The 26,758-nt window shown below is 37.0% G+C and overlaps 1 protein-coding gene across 1 annotated transcript; it reads right to left on the reverse strand.

The window, feature by feature from the left end:
• Nucleotides 1–4,007: 4,007 nt before the first annotated feature.
• On the reverse strand, nucleotides 4,008–26,552 carry LOC128544186 (paralemmin-1-like). The gene is made up of 7 exons (XM_053514197.1): nucleotides 26,464–26,552; nucleotides 17,072–17,123; nucleotides 16,082–16,162; nucleotides 12,439–12,533; nucleotides 7,440–7,560; nucleotides 6,923–6,950; nucleotides 4,008–5,071 (listed from the first exon to the last, which is right to left on the reverse strand). Exons 2-7 carry the CDS (start codon nucleotides 17,114–17,116, stop codon nucleotides 4,137–4,139), a joined length of 1,305 nt encoding a protein of 434 aa, XP_053370172.1. The 5' UTR covers nucleotides 17,117–17,123; nucleotides 26,464–26,552; the 3' UTR covers nucleotides 4,008–4,136.
• Nucleotides 26,553–26,758: the final 206 nt, after the last annotated feature.

A 26,758-nucleotide genomic window follows, 5' to 3' on the forward strand; every position in this document is an offset into this window, starting at 1 on the left:
AAAACAGCAGCTAATTTAGGAAAGCAGAGAATAAGTTCCCTTATTGCATTGAAATGGGGAGCTGGCATTGGGCAGAGTCTAGGTGCAAAAGCTATTAGGAACTTGGACTTTACAGTGAAGTATGAATTTTGTTGATCTTAGTACAAGTACCTGTACTTAGTACCATGATGTGCGAGTGCTGATAGCCCACCAATGGATCATTCTAAAGGTCAAAGGACCACAAATTTTTTAAACTGATTTAGCACAAGAGTTTTTTTTTTTTTCATGGACAGCAGTTCAATTAAAAGGTTAAATACCAGCATACAAACCAAGATGTTCTAGTCAATGTGTTGTTTTACACAGAAGAGCCAGGTATATATACAGTACAATATTCATGCAGATCTTGTTCCATTTAACAATATGGTTCTGGAGACAATCTGGTTTGACTATCTGGTTCTGGGAGAACTAGAGGTAAAAAGTGTGTCAGCTTGTCATCAGCAAAGTCTGCCTGTGTCTTGCCTGACTTTTTTCATACCTGGGATCCCCCTTCTGGCTGCGTACACCACTCTCCCTGGCATAAATGTTGCCTTAACAGCATGTCCTCTGCATTGTGCTATGCTGGTAGATGAATTGTTCTAAGTAAGCTTTATTGTGAAGCTGAAGAGCTTTTGTGGCTCACTAGATCTCATGCTGTCCTGGTGATTTCAGATAGGGTGCTGCTGCTAAGCAGACCTCTTTTTGTAAAAAAAAAATCCCCATATTTCCAGCAAGCTAGAACCTGTTTCATTCATGCTCTAATAATGAATGATACTGAACTTTTAAAACGAGACTGTTCGTTTATTTGTCAAGCATGGTGGATTTACTGCATGTGGAAATGCAGAAAATATAGCAACCGCACCATGAATAAACCAGTTTGGCAGAGAGTTACCCCTGTTCTGGTCTGGCTATTAGGGTTAAGGTTTAAATCAGTTTCACTACCAAGGGTTAATAGCTTTGGAATAGAGCAATCCTTGAAAGTGCAAGCAGCAAAATGGCTATATGTGCCAAATGTCTAACTTAAATGTCATGAGTGTAATAAGCATCTGTAATAAGTACCATCAACCTTAATGGTTCTTTCACTGTGGCACAGGGAAATCCCTTTGCTCCACTACCATTTAAATATGTTCATCTGGGCTCCCAAGTGACAGAAACACATTTGTCCTTTTAACCCGAGATTGTGAGTTTGATCCCAGGTTATGCTACCACCATCTGCATTTGGGAGTCCAAAGAGCAGACTGGCCATGCTTTTCCAGGGGAGGGATGGCAAACAGGTGGCAATTGGCTATGACTAAAAGCTAAGGAGAGAATCTAGCAGCCATGAATGGCTGGATACACTTATGAATTTAGGAAACTTAAAATTACTGAAGGACAAAACATTAAAAGTTTTAATTAGAATTTTTTGTCAACTTTCGAGAGCAAGAATCAGGGTGACCATAATCACAAGCTGATAGCTCCATGAACAAGAAAATGTATGAGAATCATATTTATTAAAGCACTATGTCATATATCACTTGAATATGCTAAACATCTGCTGTATAATATAGCATAAAAGCCTGTTAATAAAACTCAGCAACATACATTTACACTATCAGCTGCTGTCTCCCTCTTACTGTACATATTTTTTTTTCACAGCCCTAACTTTCACATGAGATTATTTACTCAATAAGATTTTCTTGCTCAAACATGCTTTTGTAGTTCAGTGCACAAATTCTTTCAAGGATTTAGGTCAGGGCTTTGTGATAGCCACTCCACCCTTTCCACCAAGACATTTTGTTATAGCTTCTGAGGTATGCTTATAATAATGGCCCTGCTGAATCACCGACTTGTAAGCAGGATTTGAATTTCGGGCTGATGTCTTAAGTTGTTACTTCAGCTCTTCTTGATGTGCCAGTGCCTTGAAAAGCTAAATACTTGCACAACATGGTGCTGCCACCACCATGCTTTACTGTTGGAATGTTGTTCATTGGATTAAAAACCTTAACCGTTATTGCAACATACATACTGCAGTCCTGAATGTTATGGCCAGACAAATAATTTGACAATGAAACACTGGCTGATGATTTGAAAACCGTGCTCTGGCTTTTTTATTGAATGTGTATTGGGGCTTCATAAAGGTTGTACCTTTTTTAGTGTCTGATGCTTCCAAACCCATTGTCATCTTGGGGTTGAGTTCAACATTTTGTTCCAAAATTTGATTATTTCATTGCATTAATTTGTTCCTCTTTCCGAGTGTCTGTGGCCCACTTTTATATTTGTAAAGAAATTAGGCTCCAGGACCCCCGTAACCCTAAATACAGGATTAAGCGGTATAGACGATGAGTGAGTGAGAGTGAGTGGCCTAAGGAGAAGTGGACTTGATGCTCACTTTTTTCAAAAGGACCCTATAGCAGTGACATCTCAGTTAACTCCCGATTATTACCAGAAGTTTCTAAAGATCACTGTAAAAAACTGAGATTAGATATCTTTAGCCTATGTGTATGAGGAAGCAGGGGCATAGTCAAGTGTCACCTGCGGACAAAGATAAGGAGAATCTGGCAGGTAAAACATGATTCTTGCAATGGGGGACAATTTACCAAGACTATTTAAGTGTCTGTTTTTCTTTATTGGCAGAAAAGAGAGAAAGACCTGTGGGTTTAGAGTGCTAAGCATTTATATGTGTGTGTTTGTCTGCCTGTTTGTGTGTGTGTGTGTGTGTGTGTGTGTGTGTGTGTGTGTGTGTGTGTGTGTGTGTGTGTGTCTCTACTAAAAAGCAGAACTTAATTAAAATTACCCAGCAAAGTCTGCTCCCAGACCTTCATTCCCAAATGTCCCAAAAGGTGCTACAGTGTACATTTACATTTACGGCATTTATGGTCAGACATGCTTATCCAAAGCAACTTAATGTATTTCATTTATACAACTGAGCAGATAAGTGGCCTAACCACTGAGCTACCACTGCTACCACAATTGAAAGTTTTGGTCAACTATTTGCTATTGTGTTCATACTTCGGTTTTAGTGATGTTTTTATTTTGTTAATTAAAACAAAAATGTTACATTTTTCCATTGGTGAGACAATAAAAACAGATCCTGTATTAGTACAGTACAGAGAAAATTATTAGTTGTAACAATCAAAAAATTTTGGATTAAACACTTTAAATTTGTGACAGAATAAACCATATTAAATACTATAATTAGCTACAACATTCTAAGTTTATCATTCAAGCATTAATATAATTAAGTTATTTATCACAGTGCACAGTATTTGTTCTGTAATGCTACATTTGTTTGCTAGTACAGTTTTAGGATTAAGCATGATTGTATTTTGTTTTACACACACACACACACACACACACATGTACGTATGTGGTGTAAAAAATACATCTTATCTAATGGAAAAAAGTACATACAATAATCTTGTCAGTTTTATATTAAATTATGGTATTTATACTAGTATAAATATAGCACATTCATTTGTCTTCAGTAACCTCTTTATCCCGCTCCTATGGAACTCCAAAAATGACATTTTGAAATAAAAACAGCTGAAATAAAAAAAACACCCTGCAATAATCTCTGTTATTGGGAAAAATAATGACAATGAAATATTATTTCATAATAATAATAAGTACATTTATATAGCAGAATGCAATATATTTCACAATAATAAACTTATTTTCAAAATGGGTTCCATTATTTCACAATATCATTCTCATATTACATATCTGTGTCTTATTTATTCATAGAGTTATTTATTTCATCATGTCCTATTTATTTATTTAATTCTGAACACTTTGGATTTCCATACTGGTCAGGGTCAAAATCTCGCACAGGAACGAATTTGTATTAAATCATCTTTCAGGTCTGACCAGCAGGGGGCAGTAATGAAAACTGGTAAGGCACACATATCTTGGCTACTCTTATTTTCTCTGTGATTATTTGACACACATTTCTTGACTACTCTAGACATTTCTGTGATATTTGCCTCCAAATAACCTTATTATTTGCCCACCGTAACCTTATTTTGTACTGATCATGCAGAAAGAAAACTGTACTCATATACTACAGTATAATTCAGATTTCTCAGAGTGAGAAATGGAATAATGGAATATAATAAAAGAAGAAAAAACCTTTGAGTGATGATTTACAAGACAGTGCAACAAAGACAAGTCTTACTTTTTTTTTTTGAGGTAACCGTTTCCGCTCTATTTGGAGTTACACTGGGAGACATCAGCATGTTTGTTTCTGATTCTTGCTTAACGTTTTGTCCAGTCATTGCTCTCTGCAACAAGGCTGGTGATTTTTCTTTTTTTCTATCTGATGAGAAATACTCAACCACTTCACATTTATATTTAGGACCCGATGCCTCATTACATTCTGCCTTTACAATTCTAGTTGCAGATATATCTTTGTCCACTGTGTGTTCTGTGTTATCTGTTCTGTGTGGTAGATTTAGTTTAGATCCTACTAAATCTACGACTACTAGAGGCTCTTCAGAAATGATACCTGACACATTGGGCAGCTCTTGCAAAGGGACAGCTATAGTATCGTCATGTGGCCCCTCTTCAAAACTAAGAGTCTTTAATGCAACGTCGGAAGTTGTTTGCTCTGTGCTTCTCTCTGACTGAGATTCACAGGATGTGTCTTCGAGATCAGACTTCTTAGCCACAACAATGTTCAGTACCATAGATTCACCAAAATCTAGTTCCTCTTCTTCGTCCAGGATAAGGACCTCTGCCACCTTCAGAACTGCTGCATCACCTTCATGACCGAAGCTTGAATCTGTATGAGTCTGTGTCAAGTCCAGTCCTTCCTCTGGACCACAGTTCACCATCTCCCATTCATCCTCCTCTACCTCAATGCCACCTTCTGGCATCATTAACTCTGTTTTTCTACCAGCTAAATATTCATCGGCCTTATTTGGTGTCACATTGGGCTGTAATGAGAGGTGGGGTAGAGCCACTGCTAAATGATGAACTGCTGGCTCTTCTGTCTTTACCTCTCTCTTTTCCTCTGTATGCTCATGTGATGCTTGTGACAGCAGGTCTCTCTTCACTTCTACCTCCAACACCTCAAGCACTGCAATGATAGAGTCAAATCCTTACAGAGGAACTATAAGTATAATGTAGAACTAATTACATAGTGACACTGTTTGAGTGCAGATGGGTTTGATTTTTTTGGAACTGTATGAACCAAATCAGCCACAACATTGATACCAGGTGAATTGAAAAAAGGTAATTATCAATTCGAAACCAGAAATCTAGGCCCCCCAAAGCTAATCCATGTGGGACCAAAGGCTAGCTTGTCTGGTCTAGTCACACATAATGTAGCACAGATTGGTGAAAAAGTCAGTGCTGGCCATAACAGAAATGCACCAGAATACCCAGTGCATCAGTTTATATGGGGCATAGCGGGCAAAGATGTCAAGGTTGTTGATCTGGCTTCCAAATTCCCCAGATTTCAATCTGCCGGAGCAACAAACAAGGCAGATCCACGGAGGCCCCATCCTGCCATGCACAGCACCCTAAGGATGTTGTGCCAGTGTCCTGGTGCCAGACATCACAGCAAACCACCAGAGGTCTTGTCAAATCTTGCCCCTGGGGGACCAGAGCTACGCCAGCGGTACAATGGGAACCCACATAATATTGGGTTTAATGTTTTGCATTTTAATTTTATGGCTGATCAGTGTATAACGTTTCGGTTTATTTTCAGCAACGTTTTAAAAAGCAGATGACCTAATGAGCACTTATTGAACAAGGGATGCTACATGCATAGGGTGTGATGGAAGATCATGAAAATATGGTGTTGATTAATTGCTAAACTAAATGATTGTGAAAATTGTAACAAAAGTGTATTACATATTGAGATTATAATTTAGTGCCCATAAATAGGTAGAAGCCTTCCAATGGATAATTACTACAGTGAGTAATATGATTTAGCTGGCTACAAGTTGGAAGCACAGTGGCTTCATAGTGGCCAGGTTTGATTTCCACCTCGGGTCTGTGTGCATGGAGTTTGCATGTTCTCTTAGAACCACCCTGCTTACCCACAGTCCAAAGACATGCAGATTAGGCTAACTGTCATTCCCAAATTGCCCAAAGTGTGTGAATAAGCATGTATGTTCTTGTGTATATATGTGTTCCCTGCAATGGATTGGCACCCCAATGGGTATATCCTGCCTTCTGCCCTAAGTCTCCTGTTATAGGTTTTAGGCCCCTTGTATACAGGATAAAGCGGTACAGATGTGAGAGTGGCTACAGGTTATTTAACCCTTACTAATGCAGTGAGTAGCTTCTCATTTCTTAAATAACAATATCAAAAGACATATCTTGTGGTCATGGCCAAAGATTTTTCTCTGTTTCAGAAGGGTAAAATTATTGGCCTATATCAAGAAAAGAAAAGAAAAAAACCCTTTTAGAAAATTCTACTTCAAGCAGATGTACAGTTAACTTAGTGGTCCGGGCATGCACAAGTCAGGAAGCAGACTCTCCAAAGGAAAAAACAAAAAAAGACACAAAAGCTAAACATTTTCATTCTTTCATTTAAAATCACCACTGCTTATATTAAGTTAGAAATGTAACTGCACACCCTCTGTGCTTTATCTAAATTTAACAGTTTTGCATTAACAAAATGTACTTGGTAAAGTCAGAATAAGGGTATCATTTAAATGTAATTCTGTCCTCAAAGATTAGTGGCAGCAGCTGGCTCACACACACACACACACACGCACACGCACGCAGAATGTAGAATGCTAGACATTTGAAATAACTACACATTTTTCCACCAAACCCCCCATGCGAACTGCCCAGCTATTCAGCCATGAGGTCTTTGTATGGTATTTGTGCCCACCTCTCAAATTTTAAAAGTATGTAACAACATTACATAAAAAAAGAAGAGAAGAATAGAAAATATTAATGGTGTGGTACTAACCGTTTCTCTTCTCCTCTTCCAGGTAGGCCTAGAGAGAGAGAGAGAGAGAGAGAGAGCACATTTACAAATATAATTAATAGGACTATCCTACAGCTATCAATTACCTGAGCACTGTACATTAATTATTTTTACACACATGCACATACAGTACATGCACGTAGACAGTGTGAAGTGTGGTTATAATTCAGACAGTTATCTTGCCAGCAGTGCAAACTTACAAGTGTGTGGTGTTTGTTAGTGGATGATGATGCAATATGCATTTTAATAAAGTAATATGTTCTAATGATGCTGAACTACTTTTTCCTTTGTGCTATAACAGCATAGTAATAATACACTAGGCGTGTTGCAGTATTCTTTATGTGCTGAATAAGTGCTAGTGAAATGATGCATACAAATTCATACCACAGACATTTAACAACAAGATGACTGGTGCAATGGCGTGTAACATTTCATGGCTCACTGGTGACACAGGACTGAAATAATTGTTAAGCAGATACGTTGCGATTTTTCCACCTACCTCGACAGGCTTCTCTATGTTGTCTGCAGAATGAATTAAAGGCTCATTCTCCCCAATCTGTGATGTTTCTTTATCCATGTTCTTAGTTTGGTCTACTTCTTTTTTCATCTCTCTCTCTGAGCTGTGTGTTTTAACACAACAGTTTATAACATTTTTATTCTTCACGTGTTGAATAATTATACAGTTTATATCGTATATGAATTATATTTGAACACATAGACAGCAAATAAAAAAAAATCTGCAGTTTTAGGGGATTGAAGAATTGCAAACTGATAGATTATGTTTTGTAAATCATTTGTTTGAGTCACAAGTGTACAGTACATGTGTTGGCCTGCACATGTGTTTGTTGTAATTCAAGTACACAATACATCATCAACAATATATTGATCGTACCCATTTTCACTGCAAATAATGCTGCCTACTGTTACATTTAGAGAGGATACTGTGACATGTTTTTAGTATGATGTAAAAGTTGATGATCCAGCCTGTCGTTACACTCGGTGAGATATGCCTGTGACATGTCCAAAGTGTGACACAAAAGTTGATAGTTGCCTGTTACACACCCACAGCATGACATAAAAAGTGATAATTGCCTGAGACTACCTGTGCAAACACCACCGCACACTTATGGACCGCACGCCAAACGCTGACTAAACAAACAGAATTACTGTCTCTTCATGCGAATTCCCAGCTAATGCCCAAACCCCAGCCACTGGATGTGGTGCTGGTTCCAAGCCCGGATAAAATGGAAAGTTTCGTCAAGAAGGGCATCCGGCGTAAAACCTGTGCCAAACTGTTGTGAGGATCAGTTGGTCCGCTGTGACGACCGCTCAACGGGAGCAACCGAAAGACATCAACATCTGATAGTGTTGACACAATCAGATGTTTGTCAACACTGTCAATTAGGAATTTTTTACATTTCATAACATTAAGGAAAATTTAATTAATAGGATTACTACTTACCGGTTTTTAGATAAAAAGCAAGAATGGATTTTTTTTTTTTTTGCCTTAATAGTAAGTGATATTGTAATGAGTTGTTGCACACAAAATCTGTGTATTTTACAAAGATTGTTGAAGATCATGAGAAACCTCATTAACTATAAACAACTTTAGTTTACAGTATCAATCAGCCCTCATTTTCTTCTCTCAATGTTGACTTCTGTTATGTAATGCGTTTGCTATATGTTATAGTTGGCCTATATTTAAAGGTCCTAAAAGGATGTGTAGCCCACAATATTTTTTTTATTACATTTTTTGTTATAAACTATGGTGGAGTTTATCGTGTTTTGCTGTCAAACTGTTCATTTACACAACTGTGTGTAAATTTTTAATTAATTTAATTTTTTTCTCAAAACATTTCAATATTATTAACAATTATGTAATTACAATTACACCCATTTGTTCCGACTGCAAAAAATACGAAAGTGCTTTCAAAACAAAAGGACCCTATTATGTTATAATTGCCTGACAATATATGTAAAATGTATTTTAAAACCATAATAAATAAAATGATATTTGTCAATTATTATTATTATCTATATAAATAAAAGAAAGGTATTGACTGTACATTGGTCAGTACTTACTCAATTTCTGTCTGTATGTCTGTCTGTTCTTCAGGCAGACTACGTCACAGCATCTAACGGTTGTTTTTACTCATTCAGTTTTGCCCTAATGTGGGCGTGGCTATACGCGTCACTCAACAGAGCCAATCAATTCAGTGCGTTTGCCTCAAGGTGGGCGTGGCTACACGCGGCGCTCAACAGAGCCAATCAACGCGAAAGTTTACCTTCCATACACAGAGTATGCGGAAGACACAGAAACGACCGTAATATTTATATATACACTCACCTAAAGGATTATTAGGAACACCATACTAATACAGTGTTTGACCACCCTTTCGCCTTCAGAACTGCCTTAATTTTAGGTGGCATTGATTCCACAAGGTGCTGAAAGCATTCTTTAGAAATGTTGGCCCATATTGATAGGATAGCATCTTGCAGTTGATGGAGATTTGTGGGATGAACATCCAGGGCACGAAGCTCCCGTTCCACCACATCCCAAGGATGCTCTATTGGGTTTAGATCTGGTGACTGTGGGGGCCATTTTAGTACAGTGAACTCATTGTCATGTTCAAGAAACCAATTTGAAATGATTCGAGCTTTGTGACATGGTGCATTATCCTGCTGGAAGTAGCCATCAGAGGATGGGTACATGGTGGTCATAAAGGGATGGACATGGTCAGAAACAATGCTCAGGTAGCCCGTGGCATTTAAACGATGCCCAATTGGCACTAAGGGGCCTAAAGTGTCCCAAAAATAACATCCCCCACACCATTACACCACCACCACCAGCCTGCACAGTGGTAACAAGGCATGATGGATCCATGTTCTCATTCTGTTTACGCCAAATTCTGACTCTACCATTTGAATGTCTCAACAGAAATCGAGACTCATTAGACCAGGCAACATTTTTTCCAGTCTTCAACTGTACAATTTTGGTGAGCTCGTGCAAATTGTAGCTTCTTTTTTGTAGTGGAGATGAGTGGTACCACGGTGGGGTCTTCTGCTGTTGTAACCCATCTGCCTCAAGGTTGTGCGTGTTTTGGCTTCACAAATGCTTTGCTGTGTACCTCGGTTGTAACGAGTGGTTATTTCAGTCAAAGTTGCTCTTCTATCAGCTTGAATCAGTCGGCCCATTCTCCTCTGACCTCTAGCACCAACAAGGCATTTTCGTCCACAGAACTGCCGCATACTGGATGTTTTTCCCTTTTCACACCATTCTTTGTAAACCCTAGAAATGGTTGTGCGTGAAAATCCCAGTAACTGACCAGATTGTGAAATACTCAGACCGGCCCGTCTGGCACCAACAACCATGCCACGCTCAAAATTGCTTAAATCACCTTTCTTTCCCATTCTGACATTCAGTTTGGAGTTCAGGAGATTGACCAGGACCACACTCCTAAATGCATTGGAGCAACTGCCATGTGATTGGTTGATTAAATAATTGCATTAATGAGAAATTGAACAGGTGTTCCTAATGATCCTTCAGGTGAGTGAATATAAATAATCACTATATTAAAAGCATGTGCCCACTTGGCTAACACTGAATCGTTAATTTCAGTAAAATAATTTAATATCGCATACGATATTGGATTTACGCAATAAAACTATACTTTATGTTCGTAGGCCCAGTTTATGAGGCCCTAACCTAACACATTTCCCACAATGCAATGTTCTTTTCGAAATTTAACTTGCAATGTAAGTAAAATTAAAACGTTAAGGAAAAGCGACGTTATGAACAGTTATGTGCTGATTTAATATAAAATATGCTACTTGCTCATTGTAAACAAACGTGCATCAGTAGATATTAATTCGAGAAGCTAAACAGAATGTTTTTACTGGGATTACTTAATATTTTCACAGCTGAAATAACAAGTTGAAGTTGAAGTAGTAAAAGTGATTATGCCCTATATTCCTTTTACGACAAAACCTAATCCAATCTGTGTTTCCAATCTCTCATCTGTGATTCACTCTCCGATTACTGAACAGAGAGCGTATTTGGCTGAAGACGAAGGAAGTACAATTTAGCGTAAACAAGGCCTAAGATGCTCAACCTTACAAAATGGTATTCTGCTGTACAGAAAGACAGGCAGACATACAGTACACATAGGCTTCAACCTGAAATAATAACATCACTGGTTTACATTGAAGCTGATCAGCTTACTTTAAGCATTGACCTTTTAACTATTTCTAAGTGAATAAGTATTTAGCAGTTGCACAAGAAACTCTAGCAGTCAGCAAAATGAATCACCTAAAACGTCATCGAGTGTTGTATTGTCAGATAGATACAAGTTAGTGCAGGGTTGACTGGAAAACTGATGAGTGGTAAAGGCAAACAGACAGGCACAAGGCAATCAGCAAACAGAGCAAGCAGGATAAGGACAAAATCAATGGCCAAATGGATTCAAAGCCAGAAAAACAAAACACAGTGCAGACATGCTCAATAACCCCACCAGAATACACATTGCCTGGTCAAAAACATTAGAGTTTGAGAAGTGTCAAATGATTGGCATAGATCATGTAAAGAACACAACTTGGGAGATTTAAAATAATTTGATTTGGGTTAAGAACTGTCCAACACATTATTAACAGCTTTAAGAATAACTTCTGGAGTGGAGATTGCCAGATGATTAAAACATCCAAATCAATACCTGTATCTGAAGGAACAAAATTTTATCATAATCTTACATTTTAAACCCTGTTAACAACCTCTGGTATAAAATAAAAGGTTCACCTGTGTTTTCCTGTGTACAGTACTGTGTAAAAGACTTAAGCACCCTGTGTTTTTAAAACAAACTTTGTTATAGTTTTTTTATATTTCAGTTTCATGACTTTACTACTGAGTCATTACAAAAATGTTTCTGATTTTCAAACATCAGTATTTCACCACAAAATGAAAAGAAACAAAAACATATTTGTATTTCAGATAGGAAAGCAGCCTATTATGTAAGTGACCACTTTTTAGACAAAAAAACAAAATGGAAGCTGCTGGGTTTTGGATAGAAAAAAGGAGCTGGTGCGACAGTCAAAATCCTTAGAAAAACTATAGGTTGATCTGCAGGATGCTCAATAAAACGTATAGCAAGTAACTAATTCACTTATAAAACTGCACAATGATGGGGGCTTAAATCATTGTCACACAAAATACTGGCTTTTTTACTTAACATTTACTAGGCTTTATTTATTTATTTAGTCATCAGTCAGTCAGTTATTTTGAAGGCATCCTTGCAATACAGCATGAATTTACATGTGCCAAGACTTTTCTGTACTGAAAAAGGTCCATGATTCTTCTACAGGTATAGCCAATTAGTGTTAGACATGGAAAAAGTTCTCATAAAATACTGTATTAAAATATACTCATTCAGTTGTTGTATGTTTAAGTTTAAGCTGTTGCATTTAAATGTCATTAGGTTTGGAATGGTCTTACTAATCTCACTTACTTTGTTTGAGAAGTCAAAATGGCAGACTGCAGTTTAGGATCCTCAGCACTGCTAGGGGTTGGATCCATCAGCCACTGCTTCCTCAGAACTGTCCTCTAGCACAGAGACAGAACATGTCCATTGCACACCATAATGCTGATTTTAATAATCACTTTACAAACATTGCATGTAACACTATTCATGGACCAATCTGGTGTCTGGGAGTCTCTAGCCAAGCACCAACTGGCTGTAACTTTACAAACAGAACAGGCATATACCAAAGTGAAACACCTTGCACCTTGAGGTTATAAGTTCTGGAGTTTTGTTGTTGGAATTTGGTCCTACTCTTGCCTGATATAGGTTTCAAGCTCCTGGAGAGTTTGTTGGTCGTCTTTAATGTATTTTCCGTTTAATTATGCGTCAAATCATTAAACAACACAATCATACTGATGAGTGATGCCGTGTCACCTGAGGGCCCAAAGACCAGGTAAAAAGTGTCCAGGTGCCCTAGACAAAAGGTCCTTAGCCTTGTCCCTTATGCACAGAGATTTCTTGTTTCTCTGAATCATTTAATGATAGTATGCACTGTAGATAAAGCATTTGCAATTTAATGTTAAGGAACATTGTTTTTAAAAGTATTCCACAATCTATTACACTCTTAAATGTTTACTTTTACAGCCTCTGCCCATCTTTTCTTCTGAGAGAGAGCCTCTCTAGGACATCCATTTTAAAGCTAATCGTGTTACAGATCTGATGTCAATTAACTTGGCTAAATCTTTTTAAAATTTCTTGCTTTTCAGCCGTTTGTTGCCCCGTGCCAACATTTTTGAGTTCTGTAGCAGGCATCAAATTTAAATTAAGCTCATTTAGTGAATAAAAGTATACAATTTCTCCATTTAAACATTTATGTTCTCTGTGTTCTATTGTGAGTGAAATATTCACTCCTGTGATTTGAAAGTCTTTTAGTTTTTATTTTATTCAAATTTTAAAAACATCCCAACTTTTCTGAAATTTGGGCTGTACTACATTTATCAGTAAAAACCTCAAAAAATTTCCTTAGCTTCAATATTCAAAATCTATTAAATCAGTAATGTATTATACTGTATAAATGTACATAAACCTATAATTATTTTTATTACTATATTTCTCTTTGTTTTAAATTAGTTGTCCATTAGTCCATTAGTGTTGATTAGAGCCCAAACATTTTAAGATAAATAAAGGAGTTTATAACAGTCTTCGGTACATTTCTGGATGTGTTGGGTAAAACCTAACACTTATTTGTTTTGTGTATGCATATTATGTCATATATGTCTAATCATAATAGCTTATATTGTGTCTTGCAAAGGATGTCAACCCCCTATGAACATTTCCACATTTTGTAGTGAAACTGGAGCTAAAATTAACCTAATTGGGATGTTGTTGTTTTTTTTTCAGTTGACCTATACAACACCTATGCACAAGAAAAAACTCCTAATAGCATGTAATGGAGGATATTTTAAAACTTAAACTGAAATACACTGGACAGCTATAACATAAATGCAATAATGTCTAGGTCCCACTTTTGCCACCAGAGCAGATCTGGCACTTTGTGGCATGACTCCATACTACCTCTGGGGGTGTGCTGTGGTGTCTGACACTGGAATATTAGAAGCAGACCCTTTGGATGCTGTGGGTTGGGCCTTCTTGAATTGGACTTGCTTGTTCGGGGCATTCCATGGATGCTCAGTTGGACTGAGAACTGGGGAATTTGAAGACCTGATCAAAAACCTTTAAGTCTTTGCTGCAGCATACTGTGATGCATTGGGTCTTCGAATACCTTTATATCATAAACAGCATTTTTCAGCAATTTGTGCTACTCTCATTTTTCTGTAAGATCGGACTTGGCAGGCTAGCCCATGATCTCCACAGGGATATATAATTAATAATCATTGTTATTAAATTCAGCTGGCAGTGGTGTTAGTGTTGTGCTTCCTCATGCATGTTGTTTTAGTCAAGACCTTTATAATTATTCTACCATCATCACACAGCAAAGTTTGGCACATAGTCTGTTAGCTACTAATACCCCTTTGCCCATTCACGTGGTGGCCGTAAGTACGGTTCATCATGATTCACCGCGAGTTTTGGCGCTGTGATTAGATTTCTATCTTTCCGCGCATCGGTCCTCACATAGTCAAACCGCATAGGTGAGACAGTATAAAACCAGAAATAACAGAGGAAGGGTGAGATATCGGGGGTGGGGCTTGTAGAATGACTTTCACACACACGCTAACGGATTGGGAATGATTGCTGTCTGGCTCACAGATTACATACATTGTCTAAATGTAAAAATATTACTTTGTTACGCGTTACACCCAACACTGTTGTTTGCTTTAGCAAATTTTATTCTCAGAGCAATGAGCAGTGTAGGGTTTCTAACAAATGGTCATGCTAAGGCCAAAAACTTGAATGTTAGGTCAGAGAACATTATATCTGTTTTTCCATGTTGCCTAAGTATCTAAAAATGCCTTTTGCCATGCTCCAAATAACTAATGTCTTTGTTTAAATAAATACTTTAATCATTAATGTAATCATGGTGTTTTGTGGGATGTTAAATGTTTAGGATATATTTTTTTCTAACCAAATCCTGGACGAAGCCTTGACTGATGTAAAACTTTGTCCTGCATTTGTTTATATAGCTTTTTTTTTTTTTCATGGATCTGTTTGTTTGAGTTCTCTAACAAACTCTGGGGCCTTCTAGGAACAAGTACTTCTAACACAGTTGGAATCCATTCATCTATTTATGTGGCTTCTGATGGCAACTACTGTATATGCACCAGATCTAATTAAAGACTTATGAAATAAAACATTTGTTACATTTGTTATTGTTAAATATTTTTGCAAAATTATAACGCTCCCCTCCCTCACATTTCAATAGACAAAAGAGAAGTGGAAGTAACTGCACATGCTTAACAGAAGGCACAATGCAGGGGGCCATAAATTTAGTCAGTATTAGAATTCCATAACTCTGAGGAGTCCTTCAGTTTTCCTGTCTTTTTCGCATTTATCACCGTTTTCTCAGTGTGAGGCAAAGTCATCAAACTGGGGCTATAAATGAACAGCACATTGTTAAAGATACTGTGGCTGTTGCCTTTCCTCATCTTTAAAGGATATAAAATTAAAGCAAGATAATATTGGATAATACATTTTAATGCTGGATTGATTTCAAGTAAAGAATCTTTAGCGCATCAAAAATAGTTGCTCTGGTTAAAATGTTTTCAAAACTACTGTATCTCAATATCGCTAGGATCCTCACATTCATTCACTCACTTCCTTTAAAGCTTATCCTGTACATTGTCTCAGGAGGCCTGGAGCCTATCCCAAGGGACCTGGGCGTATAGGCAGTGTACACTCTGCCTATGGACAGGGTGCCAGTTCACTCACTCACACTATGGGGAAATTGGAAATGCTGTTTAGCTTAATCAGCATGTCTTTGGACTGTGGGAGGAAACCAGAGTACCCAGAGGAAAACCCACCGAGCACAGGGAAAACATGCAAACTCCGGCTAGGATCATGTTTTTAAAATTTTTTTAAGAATTACACTGGAGCACACATACACTTAAAGCCTTTTAACAAATCAGGTTAATTTGTGTGGGTATGTACTATGTAGGAGAAGACTGGATCAGACCTTGTGTTGAGCAAGTTTCAGGCGTTCTTCCTCAGTCTTCCTCCTGACATTCTCCTCCTCTTCCTTAATTCGCCTCTTCTCCTGAGAGTGGAAAAAGGAAGGGGAGCATGCATTTACAAAGATTTTAATGATTTATAGTTGTTGAATATCTTAATATGAGTGCTGTTCTATGGAAAAAGGGAAGTTACTGCAAATCAGAATGATCTGTAACCTTACCTTATCATCTTTTTTATCCCCTTTTATACTTAATATAAGTCGATATAATTTGCATTTTTTGCTTTCCCCTACTTTTGCTATTATTGTAAATGGACTTTTAAGCTTTACTATTAAAAAAAATCCTGGCAATATAGCTGTTTTAAAGTACATAAAGGCAGTAGTCCTATTTTAAACAAGAATCATCATCATTGACATGTAACTATAACTTCTTCACAAATGAAAAGAAAGGTCTCATCTAAATGAGACCTTTCTTTTCACCCTTCCTTTCAGAAAGCACAGCAAATCTTTTACTCTCTTGTTCATGGAAGGTTGAGATGTTGTTGGGAAATAAAGCTTGCAACCTTATTCTTTCATTAATGTTAGGTATCTTTGAATGTTTCATTGCTCCATTTTTTCCCCATGTTTCAATTAAAACTCTTCGGAACTGAACCCTTAGATTCACAAGTAAGATTATATTCCAAAGTGGAAAAATGGAAATACAGTATAAAGAGAAACTTACAAGATTTACATTTGTAGATTAGTTTATTCTCCTCTCCTTTGGCTACATACAGTATGTAGTACCAGAAAGACTTTACCTACTTTTACCCTTGTCGGTTGCTGACTTTTTTTCTGACTCACCACTAGTTCTGCCATTTGAGGGAGGATATGTGTTGATAAAGCAAAATAATATTAAATAAACAAACAAATCATAATCTCTTAATAATAAATGATATCGGTTAAACTGTTATAAAAAGATGGCAATAAAAGTTAAAAGTGTCTTGTTTTGTTACTTACTGCAATGGCCTGCACCCTCTGCTGGTACCTTTCTGTCTCATCCATTCGGACCCTAACATAAAAAAAAGAAAAGAGAAGAGTATTTCATTCATTGTGGTGTAAAGTGCAGTTGCACAGGGTATAAATTATAGCCTTAATGAATGAAGACTTTGATGCTTTACTCATAGGTGTGACAGAGAAGTGACCTACTTCTACACCCACTCACACACTCTTAAAAGAAAAAAAAGAAAAAAAAAACACTAGTTGATATGATAAGAGCATTTGCTTTATACTCTAGGTTTACTGACACAGCTGTTGCCATGGCGATTCTCATTTTCACCAACACACTGAAATGATAAAAGTGTCTTTTTCTTTTTTTTTTTTTTGCTTTTTTTTTTGTCTCAGCTTTATAGTCTGGCAAATGTGTCCCTGACAAAAGACACATAACAGGAGCGTTTTTAGGAAAGCCTGGCCATGAAAGCACTGTGAAAGAGCATGACAAGAAGAGAAAGAGAGTAAAGGAGAACATGTGCACAGAGAAAAGCACCTCTGCAGAAGCAGCCGGAATGTTTTAACACACTTTCATGCATAATTTAGTGTTTTCACAGAAAAATGTCTTCAAGAGTCTTTTTTTTTTCTTTGGGAACTGGGTAAAATATAAAGTGTTATGTTGTATAAAACATGAAGTACAAGGTCATGTTTGAGTCTCATAAGAAGAAAAATGACTGGTGATGTATATTCCGCTTAATTTCGATAAGAAAATAAAAACATTAGTGATATAGCTCAAAGAATTATGTATGATGTTTGGATTTAATAGGTAGTTGCTATGTGTGTTTGGGGTTAAAGGGCAGAGAGGGGGATTTCAGTTGCTCATTAGAGGTGATAAAGTGCTCGAGAGGTGCTGCTGGCACAAGGACAAAGCGAATGCTAGTGGTACTGTCTGTCACTGTGATGGAGTCCCTAATAATTGATCACTTTGAAATGCTGGAACCCCTTTCCTACATACTAAACATATATATTATAATTTTTGTATTTCCTTTAATTGCAGCATGGGGCCGGGGTTTAAAAGTAAAGCAAAGTCACAATGGGATTAAAAGATAAAAAAGAGTAGAGATGGAGATAGTGGCCAGTTTCACAATAATTTTAAGATCAAGAGACATAGCAAAAACAGCATGCTCCGCATATCATACTTGCAGAAATTAATTAAATTTGTATAACAGCAAGAAGTTTGCATTAATTTGTTGTTCCAGTATTAGTAAATAGCATACATTGTGTTGGGAAGAGCTTTAAAAAAATGCTCCCTCAATAGATTTTTGGATTGCAAAGGTTATTCACTTCATGTAGCAAAGTACTAATATTACAAGCAATGTTCATAAAGAGCAATTTTTGGTTTGGCCAGGGAAGAAAACCTACAGAGGTCCTTGCAGACTGGAGCCAGTCATTACAGTGCTAAATGAGGTCATGATGACTCAGCAAAATCTCACAACTTTTTCAGTCAGAGCAACTAGTCCAGTCAAATTTCTCTACACTTTACCATTTATCTAAGACATTTATTTAAATCAACTTACCACACAGCTAAAAAAGTTCAATGTTAATGGTCTTGTCCAAGTTCCATGTGGCTATCTACTGTAGCAGTCCAGGGACTCACACATTTCACATCACATACTGTAAAACCTTAACCACTGAGACAACACTGCCACAATATCTGGGTCATATGTCACAGCTCAGGATGGCTAAGATATGCTAGATCTGTAAGTTTCTGCTAAAAAGTAATCAATACTTAGTGTTTTCATTATGTTAAAAGATTTAGAGTCACTGCAATTTCTCACAATCCTAATGCTGCTTACAGAAAACAAATACAGCCACTGGGAATTAAAGTATGAGTGAGCGTCTTTGTCAGTCAAAAAACTAAACATATTGCCAGACATTGGTAATGTCCTAGAATAGCACCAGCACATCTACTGTGAGTTATTTGCAACACAAATTATTATTGTTTTTTGTTTTTTTTTTGTATTTTTATATACGTAGCTATATATTAGTATATATAAAGGTTTTGTCTGTACATTTGTCTGGTCAGACTCGCTCTTTCAATGATATCTTTACATTTTATATTGGAAGACATGAAAGTCTCAGAACAATTTCTGTCTGTATGTCTGGTATGTCTGTGTATCTGTGTCTGTCCAGTTGATTTTGTCACAGCATCACACAAAACTGGCCTGACAGAATTTGATGAAATGTTGCCAGTCCTTCCATATTTGCCTAAAGTTGAATCTGTGCCATAAATTAAATTAAAATGTTGAGTAAAAGAAACGTTATTAGCAGTTTTGTGGCAGGTTACCTCACAGCAGCTATTACTTTTTTCAACGAATATAGCTCTTTTGCCCTCAAAGTGCTCGTGGCCATACCTGTCACTTAACAGAACCAATCAACATGATAGTTTAGCGTAAATACAGAGATTATGACACAAAAACGACTGTAACGCCTCTACAAAGTGGCCAAATCCTCCCGAAACACAAATAAACATACAATGCAGCATAGCTTACTTAAAAAAAGTATGTAACTTTTGAAAAATTTATCTTTAAAGATGTATGGACAGATCATTGTAAGTTTATTTTTCCAGTGCCAAAACCGTGGTGCTAATTAAAGAAGTAATGTGGAACGCAAACATATCCGCAGCAGTCCAAGGTGATGGTATGTAAAATATGTGAACTGACAGCGTTATGCGCTTAAATAAAAGTAAAAAGTGATGTTGTGAAAAGTCATGTGCCAGATGTAATGATCTACTTTAAACAGGTAGTGTATTTGGCTGATGATGAAAGAAGTACAACTTAGCATAAACATGATAGTTTTATTTACGCTAAACTATCATGTTGATTGGTAAGGTGCTCAGCCTTACAAAATTTTATTTCTTTACATAAATATATTTTTCAAAATCAAAAGGCAAATGCTTTTACTTAGGTTTACTTTGGCTATACTCCTGTAAGAATTAGGTAAGGAACCTGTCCAACAAATCAACAGTAAATGCAGGCAGTCTGCCTTAAAATGTCTAAAATCTTCTCATACTGTAAGTTCTCATAATCTTCCCAATTTGATGATTTTTTTCATAAACTCTCATGCCAGAGCATATGCCTAATTAATTTAGTTTGTGATTATATATCAGCTGCCAAATACTTTTAAAACTCTTACAAACACTGTATAGAAAGTGAAATAAACAAGAAATCTTTGGAATTATTTAAAAGAAAGTAACATAAAAACAAGATATTTGGTCAACAGAATAGAATTGACTGAATTATTACTTAATACATTATTTTCCATTATCTTGAGTAGGACTTAAATCTATCCCAGGGATCGCAGGATTTAAGGCAGGGGACACCCTGGATGGGTTGCTAATCCATTACAGAGCACAGGAGTACGCACATATACATCCCTTTATACCAGTGGTTCTCAAAGTGTGGGGCGCGCCCCACTAGTGGGGAATACAGGCATGACAGGTGGGGCGCAATGACTGGAGGGAATACGAAAAAAATAATAGGAAAGTACCTATTCTAATTCATGCTTTTCTTTATTGACAATAAAGATCTGACACTCGAAACTAAACAATCACATGTAAAGAAATGGATCATTAATACAAGTAAATTAAAATAACATCAGAGAAAAAGTGGAACCATAGTGCAACAATAACGGTTTAACTTCGGCATGTTAATTGCAGAGGAACAATATATAAGGAAACATTCGGTATTATACTGTATATGTCATTTCATTTATTCCAGTGTGTATGCTGATGTTTCTGTATTTTTGTTATAAATTTATATTTTATCAGGCAGTACTAGTCTGGCATTTCTAGTTTCCAGTGCGGTAACAAAGTTGCTTTTTGATCCTTCAGGCGCTGAACAGAAGGGAAGATCAATATTGTTCTACGCTTTTTGTTGCTGTGCGGCATTTTGCGATGATCCCTAAATCATTCGTTGCGCAGTAGAGAATAATGGTGTTCATGCTTTTAAACATGTATAATTTAAGGCGGATGGAGCTTAAAGACAATGTAGAGAGGAAAATAGGTGTGTATCTTATTCGCGGGTTTATTTACGCAGCTGTTGAATTCGAAGATGCGAATATAAAACTAACTTTACCGCGGACACAAACAGATGTTATACACTTAAATGCCCCCCTGCCACGGATTGCCCCCCCCCCCCACTCGATCAAATATTATTAGGACATACATTCAAAGGTTTATTATTATTATCAAATATACTATTACTAGTATAATTAACCCTAGTCACGTGACACTCGTCGAGACGATTAATACAAATCCCCCAAAATGATTATTTTATGGCACATTTATTTTGCAGGGGTTTGTCAATGTACAAATAACAAATTATTTATCACAAATTACACTAAATCTTGTTTGTGGTGAAAAATTATAGAAAACGATTTTTTATTATAAAATAAGCAATATAAAAATATACATGTTGTATATGAAAATATATATATAATTTATATATTTTTCCCCTATAAAACATTTTTTATATTGCTTATTTTATAATTAAATTCGTTTGTTATAATTTGTAATTTGTAAACCAAGTGAAGCCTGATGTTGTTTAGATTTTGTTTTGGGATGTTTTGAGCTTCTGAATAATTCATCATTGTGCTTTTTGAGTAATTTTTGGTAGGCCGGCCACTTCTGGGAAGGTTCACCACTGTTCCAAACTTGTCCTTTTGTTGATAATGGCTCTCACTCTGTTTTGCTGGAGTCCCAAATCCTTAGAAATGGCTTGGTGTAACCCTTTCCAGATTGATAAATGTTCATTACTTTTTTGTGTTTATTACTTTCAATTGTGTTGTGTTTTTAGATCTTTTAGCATATTTCACTTTTTTAGACAGGTTCTATTTACATGATTTCTTGATTCAACAGGTCTGCCAGTCATCAGGCTTGTGTGTGGCAGGTGAAATTTAACTCAGCTTTCCCAAAATCACAGTTCATTTATGTTTTATCAAGGGAGCAATTTTTTTTTTTTTTTTACATAGGCCAATTTTTTCCCCCATAATTAATGAAATCATTATTTATAAACTGCATTTTGTATTTACTTGGGTTATCTTTTTGTAATATTAAAGTTAGTTTGATGATCTGAATAATGTAAGGGGAAATAGTATGCAAAAAATTTTAAATTCAGGAAGGAGAAAAATACTTTTCATGGCAATGTATACAGTATAGACAACGTGCAGACCTTTTCCAGGCCACCACACATATAATAAATAATTCAGTTGTAAGAGGTTTCCGGCACTCCACTTTGACCTCAGGCCATCCTATTTTAAACATCATTTTCCTTCCCTCTCTGAGCTTGCACTTATCCTAAAGCTCATCTTAGTTTATTTTAAAATGATTAATTGTAATGACCACTAAGACACATACAGTATGTGTCTGAGTGTATGAATACGGTAGGGCAAGGCCACTATTAAATAAATGCTTTGCATTCAATATACAGTTTTAATGTTTTAAGATATCTTAAAGTGTCGAATTCTGGGAGCGGAAAAAATACAAAACACTCAAACAAATCATAGTTATTAGTCATATATGGCACCATATTTATTATATTCCAGTTTTATCTCTTACCAGTTGCTGTGAGTCACAGTAAACACAAACAACTTGGAACCTGTTAAAAATAATGTCATGTAAATAAGGAAATGTTTTCTGGACAAATAGAAAGGTGTGTAGGTGTGAGTGTGCATGTGTAAACATAGTGGGAGTTGCTTCGATTTGAACAAAACAGTTGCCTTAGCAGTTTAACATAGAGTAGGCGATATGTGGGCCCTCAGCTGGCATTAAACACACACACACACACACACACACACACACACACACACACACACACACACACGCTCCATGCACGAATTATATCAGCTGTCAGCTTTGACTCAGGACCTCATACCCTTAAGCTGTGTGTGTGTGAGTGTGTGTGATACAGAGTGAAAAAAAAATGCCCAGGAGGAGGTACAAATCACTGAGCAAACATCTCTTCACCTCCTCCACTCCATCATGTCAGCTGTGCAGATGCTGCCAAGTGGCACAAATATGCAGGCAACACTGGAGAAATGTTTTTTTATCCCACAACTCATATCTCAGAGAAAACCTTTTTGCTTGTTAAAAAGTAGACCCAAAATAGAGTATTATTGCTTTAAATCTCTCTCTCTCTCTCTCTCTCTCTCTCTCTCTCCAGTGATTTTCAGAATTGATCAGCTCACAACTGGGTAGGTTTTACAATTAGAAGTGGAGCTGAAATCAAGTGTTCAAGTGTTCTATGATGCGAGTTTGCTCAAAGGTGTGTATTCCACCCATTTCAATCCTGTCATTACACATAATTTACACAATACATACTAGTATAGAAACTTAACCAGCATAAAGAGGGATGTTTGAGCTTTCTAGCACTACAAGTAGGTCATTCCATATAATTCCACACTGAGAACAGACATTTTTTTCTTGCACATTGTAGTGATTGAAACAAAAGTAATTTGAAAGAAAACAAGACTGGCCACAGTCATTTCATATCATGTCAATAGGATATACTTTACTTCCTGAAACTGAAACCTGAGCAATCACAAACACACTTAGACACAGTAGCAATTTAGATCAGTCAATCCATGTTTTAGGAAGAAGCCAGAAGCCAGAAACACTCCACACAAACAGCAACTCTGGCTCAGACTTTAGGCCTGGGATGCTAGACTTACTACATAATAAATATAACATTGAGTATCCCATGGTCCTTGCCACAGGTAGCAACAAATAGTCATCAGGCAACGTTGAAATGGATCACTAGGCTGCCAGATTTGAATTCTGGCTGAATCTGGCCCAAGCCTCTGAGTGTAAACAGCTTGCTAGTTGCAAAAACACAGGCCCAGCAAGCATGCAGGAATCCCAGAAAACAGGACCAACTGTCCTGCATATTTTAGTGTTTCTTCAGCAAGTCCTCCAATCTCTAAACAGCTGCTAATTAACTAACTAGTGTGCTGGATGCTGAAACAACAACAAAAAAATTCACAGGGCAAGGGATTGGCCAGACCCAGGGTTGTAAACCACTACACAGACAAAGCTTATCTGAAAAATGTACATGTCTTAAAAATGCTCTCAAAACCTGCCACTGCCATCAAAAAATCAAAACATCTTTACCAAAAAATGGCAAAAAAAAGGGCAGGAGCCGCTGCCCACACGGACTCACTCTGCCACTCTGTCCGCCACCATCGGTTGGCAGCATGACAGCAGGGCACTGCCACCAGACCAGCACGTTCACACACCTTCTGACTAGTGTACTTTCCATACCTTTCTTACTATCCTCCCTCCTTAACCCCCTTTTTTTCCCCATCATCTTAGGAAAAATTGCCATTTTTCCTAAGACCTCGCCTTGTGTAGGTGTTTGTGGTGCTGCCCATGTGTCAAACCCCGTTACACTAGCTAGAGGTGCACAGTGTAGCCAATCTAGTCATAATAATCAATTCTCAAATGAATAGTTGGAGTCCATTAAAGTTTGCTTGTTAGACCTAGTTATATATGTTGCCATCTCTGCTCTGGGGCACTGCAATCAAAATTTCAATGTATGATAACCTGCCAATTATTCTGTGGTCTTTGTACGATTATTTTGTTTTGACTATCCCGCACCATTGCCGCAGGAACACCGCAGAAAAAACACAGGAAAAGGTACTGTACATAGCAGGTGGTTTCCCTGGTAAAGAAAAACTCATTTACAAATGTTGGCCAGGTCAAGAACATCCTAGAGAGCAGGTATAGCTCTGTAACAACACCCTATGGGCCAGTGAGACAAAGAACAACTTGTACCAGAATTACAGCTGGAAAAAGAAAGTGCTGCTTATGACCTGTAGCACATCACCTCATTTTATGGCATGGTCATGTATGGCTGCTAACTGAGTGGATTTTCTTGTATTTAGTAAAAATGGGACTACTAACAAAAGTAAATGGATAAATTCTACAAAGTATAGGCCCTAAAAAGGCTTCAGAAGCAATCTAAAGGGAATGTTCTGCAATGGCCAAGTCAATCATCTTAACTGAATCCAACTGAGCATCAGTATGGGACCACAAATAAAAAGAGATTTAATTCCTAAACCCTTCACCCAACTTCAATGTATGGAATCTAAATCCTTTAAATTAAAGTCAGCACATTTCATCATTTTGCATACATAAAATCACTCACATTAACCCAATATATTAGTCCTGGCAAGTGTTAATAATATTTTCTATGCTGTTGCAGTCATGATGTCATAATGGCATACGACTTTGTTTAGAATGCAGTGGTAGCATTAGATAGCTAGTTAGTTGCGTTCTAGGAACAGTGAGGTCCAGTGAGACCAGTTCATTGAATAACCTACATTTGTGGATCTGGTTACCCAGAAATAAATGCTTCTGAACACAAGAGCCCCTAGGACATATACTGTATAAGGCTTGAATAGAATTTCCTTTACAAGTGGAGCATACCTCATTGGCTGTACCTGGTACTGTAGGTTGCCTGATTCCTAGGATGTTGTACTTTTGTCCAGCCATTGGAAAACAGTAGCACTTCCTTATATGCCAAAAAAGTATATGTCACAGCCGTTGCCATCTCTCCAATATTCCCAAGACTTTTTTTTTCTAAAAGCACCTCGACACTCTGCACTACCTTAAGACATTGGCATGACCTTCAGGAGGGAAGTGGAGTTCATATTTGCAACAGACACAGTATGACGTTTGAGTTTGTTGTACTGTTTAATCATTGACCATGTTTTCCATTGCATTGCAGTTACATGCACATGTGCCTGCATGCACACACAGAGTGAAAGAGAGAGAGAGAGCTAAGCAAGGTTACAGAAAAACATTAAAATATTATAGAGACAGCATTAAAAAAAGAATACAACATGCTACAGGGAAAGTCAAGCTCTGTACAACACATGTCTGGTTTGTTAACAGCTGCATCCAAACTACAACTGCTCAAAATTGTGCAGTTCTTTTATTATAACTGCACAAATGCATACAATCATTTTAATATTTTGTTCTCACGTTGTTCCTAAGAACATCTTTGTCACAGATAACCTAACCTCGAATTCACCCTTAGTGAGAATTGCTACTGGATTATTCTTGTCTGAAACAGTCCTTCTTTATTTAGATCAAGTCACTTGACTGTTTCAGGCATGAATTTGCATTAATGCCACTTTTTCTGCTGTATACACAGGTCAGTTTGACACAACAAAATGCCAACTAAAAAGACACAACACTTGTTTCTGCACAAGCCCGTCCCGCACAAACCTGACACAGGAATTCAACAAGCTGCCAAAAGTGTGGTAAAGTAAATGCATTAACATTAAATTAGTGGAATTGAATTAAAATTCAATTCCACTAAATTCAAGTTGTTCAGCCTTAATGTTCATGCCAGTCTTACCTTGAGTTATTTTAATATTGGTTTTTCAGTTAATGTTGTTATGCGTAGATGTTCTCCTTCTCTGGGCTTTCTCATTACTGTTCTTCTTACCTTGTGTTCAGTCAAAACATATTGCATTCCCCTGTCATGTTTTTGTTATATAAGTGTGTTTACTGGGAACATGTGACATTTCCACTGCGTCATTGCTGAACAGAGGGTCAATTTATCTGGAACAGAGCCAAAATTTGATCTTTCCATTAATTTTTTTGTGCTCTGGGCCAGTTAAACATTCATTGTGCATAATAATTTCTATGGG

This window comes from Clarias gariepinus, chromosome 16 (assembly GCF_024256425.1).
Source record: "Clarias gariepinus isolate MV-2021 ecotype Netherlands chromosome 16, CGAR_prim_01v2, whole genome shotgun sequence".
NCBI lineage: Eukaryota > Metazoa > Chordata > Actinopteri > Siluriformes > Clariidae > Clarias > Clarias gariepinus.